Source organism: Gopherus flavomarginatus, chromosome 3, assembly GCF_025201925.1.
Source record: "Gopherus flavomarginatus isolate rGopFla2 chromosome 3, rGopFla2.mat.asm, whole genome shotgun sequence".
Classification (NCBI taxonomy): Eukaryota; Metazoa; Chordata; order Testudines; family Testudinidae; genus Gopherus; species Gopherus flavomarginatus.
The window spans coordinates 206,409,874-206,421,940 of NC_066619.1; the positions used below are offsets into that span (position 1 = coordinate 206,409,874).

At 42.3% G+C, this 12,067-nt stretch overlaps 1 protein-coding gene across 1 annotated transcript in view; it reads left to right on the top strand.

The window, feature by feature from the left end:
• The first annotated feature begins 1,036 nt into the window (after nucleotides 1–1,036).
• The window catches only part of RAPGEF2 (Rap guanine nucleotide exchange factor 2), a 321,965-nt gene continuing 310,934 nt past the window's right edge, over nucleotides 1,037–12,067 (top strand). Inside the window, exon 1 of the mRNA XM_050945499.1 lies at nucleotides 1,037–1,120. Coding sequence (XP_050801456.1) covers nucleotides 1,052–1,120 — 69 coding nt within the window. The 5' untranslated portion in view covers nucleotides 1,037–1,051. The remainder of the gene's footprint in view (nucleotides 1,121–12,067) is intronic.

Genomic DNA, 12,067 nt, shown 5'->3' on the forward strand with positions numbered 1-12,067 from the left:
CCACCTATGAAATGAATATGATGCAGAGTCTGGCAATCTGCTTCTATAGCTGGTTATGCCACATTACAATCCCCTGAATAGGTACCTGCACCTTTCATCTGTTGGTTTACCAAGTTAAGGTGTTGATTTTGCTGTATAAACCCTAGTGGCTTTAGTCCTGTCTTTGCCAGATATGGTCTCTCGCCCCATGGGGCTGGTGGCTGCAAGTAGGGCACTAGGCTTTAACTCCTGCCCCGCATCTCGCTGCCGAGAGGTGGCCGCACAGCTTCCCTCCTGGTTTGTGTGTCCTGTGGGAGAGAGGGCAGGGCTCCGGGGTGCTGAGAGCAGTGCCCCGGTGCCAGAGGCCTGAGCTGGGGGGACTGTACAGCTGTCTGGTGACCCGGGCCCCGAGACCCCCTAACAATAGCTGGCGGCGCCCGGCGGGCACGGCAGGGAGGTGTCGGCCGAGAGCCGAGCCCGGCCGGGCTGGGGGGCGGGAGCTGGGCGCGGCCCCTCCCCGAGCGCCGCTGAGCCGCTGGCCGCTCCCCGCCGGTGTGGCTCGCTCCTCACCATGGTTGCAGCAGCACAAAGCCGCCAGCGCAGGAGGCCGCTCCCCCCGTGAGAGCCCGGCCCCGCCCGCGCCCAGCCAGCCACCTCCCCGCGCCCAGCCGGGAGCGCAGCCCCGCAGCCCCCGGCAGCCTGGATGGGAGGCGCCGGCGGGGATGCAACAGCCGCGGAACTGGACGGCGGAGCCCAGTAGAGCAGGAGCCGGGAGCCGCCGCCAGGCGCCAGGACCGCGGGAGCCCCCGGGCCGCTCTCCCCGCTGCCGGCCGGGCTTGGCCGGGCGGCGGCGCTGCTGAGTCCCGGCGTTTCACCCCAGCGGCCGCGAGCCGGGCCGGAGCAGCGAGAGGCCGCGCCCGCCGCGCAGCGACAGGAGCCGGGACCCCGGCGAGTCCGAGCCCCGCTTCCCCGCCGCGCGCCTTCGGGGCCGGGGCTCGGCGCAGCTTCCGACCCCGCTCCGCGGCCGGAGCCGAGGCAGGAGGCGGCGGGGCCGGGGCAGAGAAGGGGCGAGATGGCGTCGTACGTGGATAACAGCTTCCGCCAGGCGGTGATGAAGAACCCGGCGGAGAGGAGCCCCCAGGTACCCGTTTGCTCCTCCCACCCTCTTGTTCCTTCCTCCCAGCGGCCCGGAGAGGAGCCCCGGTACTGTCCCCCCCCGCTACTCCCTCGCTCCCGCATACTGCCCCAGAGGGGACCCCCCGCGCCCTGGACCTACCCCGTACTGTCCCAGCCTCCCAGGTAGCGGCTGGAGAAGAGCCCCTACAGCCTTTGTTTATTCGCTCCGTTTTTAAGAGGAGCCTAATCTCGGGTACCTACCCCTATTTTTCCCCTACCCAGGAGCCCCAAGGTACAGGCAGGCACGACTTGATCTGTGCCCCCTGGGTACTGCACACGGGGGGCAACAGGTAACTATTCCCTATACGTGCTTCCAGGTACCAGAGTGCAGTTTTCCTTATTGACCCTCCACTCACCCCGACCAGAACCCTCGGATAACGAGTCCTCCGTTTGCTAACATTTCCTATAACTACTACTTGTTTATCTCTTGTTTGTCTCACACACATACCACAAACATCTCATCTGTTTCCAGTACTCCTTTCTCTATCTGTAGCTACGCACACTAGCTAATCTGTTTTCAGACGTCTCTAATCCCATTTCCCACTCACAGGCTGGAGGAACAGTCCTATTCATTCACAACGAGCAGTAGTTTTAGGATTTCTCTTCCTCTCCCTCCCCTCCTCCCGTAGTGTTGTTACTTTTTGGGGGCCCACATCCCCTTAGTCTGTCCTTCCATTCCCACCATCTCTATCTTTGCCTAAAATTGGGCAGAGGACCCATCTGTGTGGTCAGACAGCAGTGGGGGGGGACACCTCTCTTTGGCTGTGAGTTTCATAAATCCTGAAAGCTGACTCTGTGGGAAACACTCAGATTTAGTAACTGCTGCTATGTTTTCCTCTCTTCCTTTTAAAAAGTGTTTTAGAAGAAAACATCTATTGTGTTAGCAGAAACTTTGAATACCATCGTGTGCATAGGGGTGCATGATACAACATATTCACTGTTATACAAATTTTACTCAGTCAAAATATTGATATATAGGATTGCTAGCTCACAGAAAGAGAAGAAAATATTTTGAATACATTTTTTTCATATTGCACAATGGAGTGGCCTTTTATATTGTTGGCCAATGATTAACTGAGGTTATGTATCTGTTCCCAATACAACACAAGTACAGTAGTTTAATTCTGGAATTGAATTAACTTTGTACATCTATAGGTCATTACAGCATTACTGGCCCATACGTTTATAAGAGAGGTGAGTGTGGTATTTTTGGCAAATCTCTGCCTCTCAAAAATGGGGTGAAATTCTTGCACAGTAGAATGGGAGAAGGATTTTGAAATACTTGAATAAGGGTTTACTTGGGGGTGGGGTTGTGTGTGTGTATGTGTGGGATAAATAAAAATTGATGCAGTCATTTGCTCCTACAGGGTTGAAAGCACACAGGGCTTTATAAACGTTAGAGAGAGAAGGGTAAGAAAATGTGTAAAAATGTTTTGATTTTTTTTTAATGTCAAGGTGAGTGAGTTCTTTCTGCTCTGGAGTGGTGACTAGATGCTATTGCTGCCAACCATCTAAACACAAATAAGCTTTATGCTGATCCCTATGTCAAGCTGTAGTTCAGTAGCTAGTGATTCAAGGAGTTACTTCGCTCATTTGTTGCAGTGCCATCTGTCCTGTTTTCTAAAGATTTGTCCTGTTTCTCTCAGATTTCAGTGTGTCCTGATCTTAGTGAGGGGCTTTATTTTTAATTACCATGGTTACTTATGCTTTTGCCAGATTTCTGATTGACTGTTGACATTTTAAATTGGGGGCGAGGAAAGAACTTTGACTTTTTAGGCAGCATCCAGAATTTCTTCCTCCTACTTCAGATAAGTCATTGTGGATACACTATTTTTCATCCTGGTGTTTGTGACAAAGTCAGATCACATATGGAAAAGTATGGCACATATACATGTGTATCACAGTTAGAAAAGATGGTCCTGCTTTTATGAAAAAACATAGAGAAAATTATCTCATTCTAGAACAAATTCCTTTTATTATGTTGAAGATAAAGTTGTGTTCCTGTGTCCTTGCTTGACCTTTACAAATGTCTATTATAGTACTGGCCTTAAATGTTGGCACCAGTATGAAACCCTCTAGGTATCAGAGTAGCACATAGTTACTGAAAAGTTAGATTTGCAAACAGAGTGCTATTATTTCAGAAGGATACTATTTGTTAACATAGCAAGATCCGTTGTTCTGGGAGAAGCTTACATTCCAGTAATGGGAGTCAGACAGGGATGTCAGAGATCTTAGGAGAAGATTATAAAAAGACTGTCAGTTGGTCAGCAGCAGGGATATTGGCAGTTGCTCAGAAATCAGTCAGGTAGTGGGCCTTCAAACCAGCCTGTGAGAGACAAAACTTCCACTGTGCTAGTCGTATATCTGTGCCAAATAAAGTGAACTGTTAAACTTTCCGGTGTCTCTGCCAATCTGTTTTTTAAAAAACAAAACAAAACAAAAGAGTAAGAAATGACGCAGTGAAGACACTAGCATGAATGCAGGAGGTACAGCCAATATGAAGAACACAATGTAGAAAGCTAAATCCAGAACACCAGGATTGTATTAACGCTGCAAAACTTCAAGTATCGGTACACCAAAAGCCTACTGTAGTAGTCTACACAGAAAGAAACCCTAAATCCATTAGGCTCTGACTGGCCAAAATAGTTAACAAATAAGAACAGATCTGTGGGAAACATGCTGCGTTGGCAGAGCTGGAAGTCTTTGAGGCTGATTATCAAATGTGCTTATTATTGCTTCTGGGGAGAAGGCTCGAAAGAGGAAAATTCCTTTATACTTTTTAGAATGTTTAATGTATATATATATATTTTGAGATTTAGATGTTCAAACTCATTTTCTTTATCAATAGTTGTGAGGCAGAGGCTTGTATTTTGAAAATTTACACCTTCATTTTCATCTGTGTTTTTCTGAATTAAGTGGATTGAGGTATTTTATTTTTTTAAAAATCATTTAAATTTTCTTTTTCTTTATGAGAAGGAATTACTTTAGTTTAATCTTAGGGCAGACAGTGTGGCGGTGAGTAAGCTTCTTTCTTGAATACTTTGCAGTTAACAAGCAAAACTTTGAAAAGCAGTATTTTTATCAAGCCATAAAGGCCTTGGTCTTTTGTCTTTTGTCTTCCCTAAATAAGAAGCCAGATTTTCCCAGAAAGATAGTCATTTCATTTTTTTTTGAGGAATCTTCAGATATCCTTAAGTGGCATGATTCTGACTGTTATGAAAAAGGGTTAGGAGGAGAATGTACACTCTCATATTGACAGAAATGTGCATGTAAGAGTATGTGCATAGTCAAGGAAGCATCTGTAAGTCATGTTTCTTTGTTCCCTTCACTGCTTATTGAATATAACTGTGTTTTAACAAGCGTTCTCTATATGTGACCAGCTTCTCATCTTTATTCTGTGACGTCTGTAATTCTGCATTTGATGTTAGTATTTTGCCCTCAATTGTGGTGTAAATTTACTGTAATGACTTCGTTGTGAGTTGAAATGAGAACAGAGGATTGACTGCAGGACAGCAAGCCCTTGTTTGAACACACAGCTTTGATAACTATTATATGTGATTAAATTATGAAAGGGAGGAATCGGTGAAATCTTGTTAGAACTTTTCCCCAGAGCAGAAGTCCTTTTCTAATTTGGACAGATTTTAAAAGGTCTTTTCAGAGCATTGCTTCAGAGATTATTTCAGAAAAATCTTTCACTTAATATTGTGCAGGAATGTCCTTGTTTATACAGTGGGTATTCAAAGCCTACCTGAACTATTCTAATCAATGGAGTGTTATATCCTAATTCACAAAGAAGCTTAGAAAATAATAAAACCCAAAATGCATATGGCCGGTTGTTTTACATGTGCATTATTCATTCTGTGTATTGTATAACAGAACTATTCTCTTATGTAATTGCTTTATTAAGCTATTCATGTTGTTTTCTTTGAAGGCTTAAATAGAAAGTTTGGTCACCAGACAAGTTAGTTAAACCTCTAAATATTAATGAATTACAAACAGATTTATGCCCCTAAGCTTTATGTAATGAAGTGATTTTTTTTTCAAACCCTTTTTATATTTGTGGCTTCATGTCTTTTGAAAACAATTTCTTAATGGTTTAATAGTGAAGTAAAACTAGTTGAGTGAAATATTATGCTGTCTGCAGCTTACTGTGAAGAATAAAAGTCCTCTTTAAAAAGAACTTGAAACCTAAACTATTTGCTTTTTACATTACTATTTCTATATGATACACGAACTGATGAGTAGAGTGGCCAGGTGTAAATTGTTAATTTTTACATAATTTACTTAAATTACCTACAATAAGATTAGACCTGTGGGAAGAACTTGATACAAATAATTCCTAAACCCATTGATAAGTTGCTGAAGCACTCTTCTGGAATTTGTCAGTCTGGTACATTCAACAAATTCAGTACTAGAATAATTAGTAGCAGAGGAGTGACATTAGCAGTATGCTTAATATTGAAAGGGGAGGGCTATCTAGTTACCGATAGCTCAATACCAGTGACATCTGTTAATGTTAGAATACCTCAAGAGAGGATGCCTCTGTTTGGCAGATATTCCATTGCCAAGTATTTGAGAGAAACAATGGTTTAACTATAGAAGTTAGCTATATTTGTTCCAATTAAATTTTCAGCTTGTTCTCCAGTAGCATTGTTCATGGAATACAGCATTCTTTTATGTGGTAACTGATGAAAGAGTTTAATTGTGTGAGAACTCATTAATAGAGGACAGGCATGAACATTCACTTCTTGATCTAGCATTATGTTGCTGAATCATTCCAAATCAGTGTAAAGCTGTTTGTAGTGCTACATGGTCATAGAAAACAAGTGTTTCAAATAGTATTGTATATGGTACTTGGTTAAAAGGACCAGGGTCCGATATATTTTTAAAATGCAGATCTCCTAGCCATCTTACAAATGCATTTGAAGATTAAAACTAAGTTTTTAAAAAAGCATTTTTTTATTTTGCTGTCTACTTTTTGCATTTAGCTTGGACAATAACAATATGCAAATACAACTGTTTAGTTAATTTCTAGTTAATTTTACTTTCAGGTTCTTCTGCACTAGCAACATGCTGTGAGGTTTGGGTTGCAAATACCTCAGGAGAATGTTTATGTTAAAATGTATTTTTAACCATCTTTAAATGCGCATGGGCAGTTGGAAACGAAGAGAGCCAGCACAATGAGCAGCAATGTAATGTTTTAGATTTGGGAACCCCTAATTTAAGACATTAAGTGTAACACTTCTCTTTCAGAATAAAAATACCGAGTAATTTGTAAAAAGGAAAAAAAGATAAAATTATAATTGACATAAATATTTATAACATGAGTATCTTTAGTCCTGGAGCAGTGAAACACTGATCCCATTGTTATTCAGCATGGCCTGATGCACCTGCAAACTTCAATCCTGTCCAGTGGAAGAAAGAGAAATGCAGTGGTTTCACTTACATGATATGTACTTCAAAATCTCTGAACTGGATACAATAAAACTAAAGCAAAAAAAGCTTGTTTATAAAGATTTCTGGGCTTATACTTCATGCCACTCTGAAACTAGTAAAAAGTTAATATGGATCAAATAAAATATTCTTTCAATAAATGGCTTTTGTCAACTTTGAGTAATAGTGGCAGTTGTAACTGAAATTTGTGAGATTATTAGCGCTTTGATATTTGGGCTTGGTTGGCAGGGCTTGAAAAACTTGCCATGCACTTGCTTGCTGAAGGACTAAACCACCCTTTTATTGTATTTTATTGGAGCCCAGAGGGTCAAGAACTGGCGCTGTGGAGCTAACTGGTATTCAAATTCATGGGAAGATGAAGTTTTTGTCCTGAAGTGCTTAGAATTAAATTTAAGATCAGACCTAATAAGTGCAGGTAATAAATACGAGGAAAGGGAGGATAAGGAGAATAGTGATGAGGTTACATAGGTTAGCTATGTGCACAACTTGATGATTCCAAGACATTTCTTATAGGCAGAGCTGGTAGCAACATCTGTAGTTAAGATTGTCTTACACTTCCACTTTCATTACATGTTAACTGCTCTGAAAATTGTGTTGGGGGAAATAGGTAGCTCTTTTCAATGTAATGTTTCCCCCCAAGTTTCTTTGAAAAGTCCTAGCGTCTCAAGGGTGTGAGACAGATATTTGAGGTTTCGCAAGAGGATGTTCCTTGGGATAGGAGAAGTGGTAAGCGCTGCTTGTGGTCTCTGAAAATCACCAGTTGCAAATGTTCAGAGCTAGTTAAAAGTTGTCTGCTAAATCCCTGAACACCCCACCTGCTCTGAGCATGTGTCAGCCCCCAATTCCTCCTTATGTGATAACCACAGTGAGTATGCTCCCAGGCACAGAACAAGACCCCTGGAAGAGTAGCGGGGGGTGGGGCAAGGCAGGGGTTAAAGTAAAAAGAATCTGAGGCCACATCTACACTACTACTTACATTGGCAAAACTTATGTTGTTCAGGGGTGTGGGGAAAAGACAAAACAAAAAAAACAAACCGGCATAAGTGGTAGTTTGTATAGTGCTATATTGGCTTAAATGTGTTAAGGTTGCAAAGACAACCAGTCAGAAGTTAGGAAATCCTGCCCCTTTATGTGTATATAAGATGATAGTTTTTAAGTACATGATGGCATATTATGATTCGTGCCTCACCAGGTGTATAGATGCGTAGTGCCCAGTAAGCAAGGCAATGGTTTAGTATGTGTTTTTTATACCTATCATTCAGTGTCTGACCCACACTGTTCAAAGCGTGCACTGAATATGGGATTTTTATTTGTGGGTTTTTGTGTTATGTGATGGTAGCCTCAAACACTAATGAATTTATTTTCACAAAACCTCGGTGAGGCAGTGATATACTGATTGTCGCTATTTTACAGATTTACAACAGACACTGAAACATTAAGGCCACAACTTGCAAAAAAGCGTACACTAATTTCATGTGCCTTCATGATTGGGTGCTGAGTAGCTGCAGCTCCATTTGACTTCAGAAGCAGTTGCCAGTGTTCAGCTCTTCAGAAAATTGGGCAGCAGTTATCTCAAATTGGGCTCCCAGAAAATGAGAATACAGTTAGTGGCCACTTCAAATTTTTTAGCCAACATCATACAGAAATCTCTGACAGACCAATGATAAAAGCCAGTTTTCTTGAGGTCACAGTTCAGAGCCTTACCACAAAACAATCCTTTTTCCTGCAGTCCTCTTCCCCAGGCCCTATGCACCCTTAAACTTTTCCATTGAATGGGACATGGGTCCTCTAGAAAAAAATTGCATGTGATCTTGAAATCAAAGATTGTCATGCGTACACATGAGGTCAGAACCAAGTTTATATACCCAACCTTAGTCCTGGTATTTGCCAACTTCAGAATGTTTGACTTCGTAGCTTTAACAATGTCATTTTTAAGTGTGTTTTTTCCCCTGTGGAATTTTGAGTTTTTGAAAAATAAATCTGAGAAATAGACATTCCACCCAGTACAACTTCGCACATCTACAGCAACCCCTCATATACACATCACAAACTGCAGTTTGATCTCAAGGAGAAACTCCATTAGCTAAAACAGTAGTGAGCTCTTGTCCTCTATTTGTCCTGGTTAATGGAGGACGTTGTCGTGCACGCTTTAAGTAGCCTACTAGCAACTGTTTGCCAGATAGCAGTAGAATCCTAGAAATCAGGATTATAGGGTTTTATTGATGGCTGCGGAGAAAGATGTGTGGTCTAGTGATTAAAGCAAAGGACTAAGTAAAATCCTAGGTGCCAGTTGCTTAGTGATGCTTTGCATACTTATATAATGCTTATTCATCTGTAAGACTCAAAGCAGTTTGTGAACATGGGTACACTGGAGCAGTTCAGTTTTTCATACACAATAGTCATGTGCATAATTTAGCATATTCATTCTGAGAGGAAGTATGTAATTGAATGGATGAGTCTTGGGCTTTATTTTCTGTCCTACCCAGTATGATCTTGTGAACGTTTTTTTCAGATTTAGTGAACTTGTATATAAAACGGAGGGGAGAAATATCTGTGGAAGTAGGAAAATATGGGTGAGGCCTTACCCAAGGCAGGTTGTGGTGTACCTACATTACTATTCTTTGTAACACTAGTCTTCTTTGTGAAGGTAACAGATGATTTCAGTAAGGCATTTGATATGGTTCCACATGGGGAATTATTAGCTAAATTGGAAAAGATGGGGATCAATATGAAAATTGAAAGGTGGATAAGGAACTGGTTAAAGGGGAGACTACAACAGGTCATACTGAAAGGTGAACTGTCAGGCTGGAAGGAGGTTACTAGTGGAATTCCTCAGGGATCACTTTTGGGACCAATCTTGTTTAATCTTTTTATTACTGACTTTGGCGCAAAAAGCAGGAATGTGCTACTAAAGTTTGTGGATGACACGAAGCTGGGAGGTATTGCCAATGCAGAGAGCGACTGGGATATCCTACAGGAAGATCTGGATGACCTTGTAAACTGGAGTCATAGTAATAGGATGAAATTTAATGGTGAAAAGTGCAAGGTCATTCTTGTTATTAAACTGGGGACACATCACTTGGAAGTAACAGAGGAGGAGAAGGACCTCGGAGTATTGGTTGATCACAGGATGGCTATGAGCTGCCAATGTGATATGGCTGTGAAAAAAGCTAGTGAGGTCTTGGGATGCATTAGGCGAGGTATTTCCAGCAGCGATAAGGAGGTGTTAGTACCATTATACAAGGCACTGGTGAGATCTTGTCTGGAATATTGTGTGCAGTTTTGGTCTCCCATGTTTAAGAAGGATGAATTCAAACTGGAACAGGTACAGAAAAGGGCTACTAGGATGATCCGAGGCATGGAAAACCTGTCTTATGAAAGGAGACTGAAAGAGCTGGGCTTGTTTAGCCTAACCAAAAGAAGGCTGAGGGGAGATATGATTGCTCTCTATAAATATATCAGAGGGATAAATACCAGGGAGGGAGAGGAATTATTTAAGCTCAGTACCAATGTGGACACAAGAACAAATGGATATAAACTGGCCATCAGGAAGTTTAGACTTGAAATTAGATGAAGATTTCTAACCATTAGAGGAGTGAAGTTCTGGAATAGCCTTCCAAGGGGAACAGTGGAGGTAACAGACATATCTGGCTTCAAGACTAAGCTTGATAAGTTTATGGAAGGGATGATATGATGAGATAGTCAAAGATCAATTAACTGCCAAAATTAGGCTATTAGCGGTAAATATTCCCAATGGCCTGTGATGGGACACTAGATAGGGTGGGATCTGAATTACTACAGAGAATTCTTCCCTGGGTGTCTGGTGGTGAGTCTTGCCCACATGTTCAGGGTTTAGCTGATTGCCATATTTGGAGTTGGGAAGGAATTTTCCTCCAGGGCAGATTGGCAGAGGCCCTGGGTTTTTTTGCCTTTCTCTGCAGCATGGGGCATGGGTCACTTGCTGGAGGATTCTCTGTACCTTGAAGTCTTTAAACCACAAGATGAGGACTTCAGTAGCTCAGACATAGGTCAGGGGTTTGTAACAAGAGTGGGTGGGTGAGATTCCATGGCCTGCATTGTGCAGGAGGTCAGACTAAAAGATCATAATGGTCCCTTCTGACCTTAAAGTCTATGAGTCTGAGAGTGGAAGAGAAGGTTAGAACTCATGCTCCTCCTATTTCCTAGCTTGGTATATGAAAATTCCCTTAGGATACTCTGAAGGAATGTTGCCACCATCATTCCAGCTTGAACTGTAACTGCATTTATTGGAGATGGAGGCTGTGTGGTCTGGGAGTATGCGCTGCATAGTTGGAATACTCAAAATGAAGACTTAGTGTCTAAATTCTATGGCATACATAAAATGGTGATTTTCGTCTGGCTTACAACTTGGCCAAATTTGAACATAATTTTATAGGAAACATTGCATCTCAGTGCTGTCTGCCTGCCAGACTTCATCTTCCTACTTCAAACCTCTCAGGACACCAAAAGTGTTGTTTTTAAAAAAATTGTCAAAACTGCCTATTTTTCACTAACATTGCTCTTGGAAATGACTAAACCATTCTTGCTCAAAGCATCCCCCCCAAAATCAACCTGAGATAGACCAAGCATGCAAAACTTTTTTTTTTCCCCCCCAGAATGGTTAGTTTGACAAAACTAGAAGTGAAAACCAAGTTTTCATGGAAAATATTAGAACAACCTTAATTATAAATGTCTACTCTGCTTATCATGACCCACACTTGGCCTTTATTTCGCTTGGTCATTTCCTGTAAGAATCATAGGAGGAAGTTTCTTAAAATCACTCCTCTACATCAAATACTTCATTAGACTAGTTCAAGGAGAGTGTTCAATGCTTAATAGTCAGCATGGAAGAACTTGAGAAGGTTTTTATAGGAACCGTGAACAAACAGATGGCTGAGGGCTGGTATCAGGGGCCTGGGGGAAGTGCTCAGAAAGACAGAATTTATGCAGCATCCCGTATGATGGGGCCTCAACTCGGATGGTGGATTGACAATACTACTCAAAATATCAACAGGGTCTTGCATAGAGGAGGAGGGAGCCAGAAGTGGTCTACCAGGGGTTGGGATTGTGGGTGTGAATTAGTGAAGAGGGGAAGTTAGTGTTGGTTGACCAGGAAGTTGATGGAAGTAAAAGAGAGAATGAACTTGTAGTGGAGCATGGTTGTGGTACTTTTTCCAGAGGGTTTCGCTGACATGTGAAAGAGAGTTGGAAGGCAGGAAGACGAGTTGGGTTCCAATAGATTTTTGAAGAGCTCCTGGGTGATGGAGATTGTGGAGCAGAAGGAATCAGCAATTGAGTCAGCAGAGCACAAGAAAAGAGTATGGAAGAGATGGTCCAGAGAGGCAAAAGTCATTGCTATGAATGGGCTGGAGACTGGAGAGGAATGAGGTCCACATGTGGAAAATATGATAGGAAAATGCTTGGATGGGTTAGGAGTGTT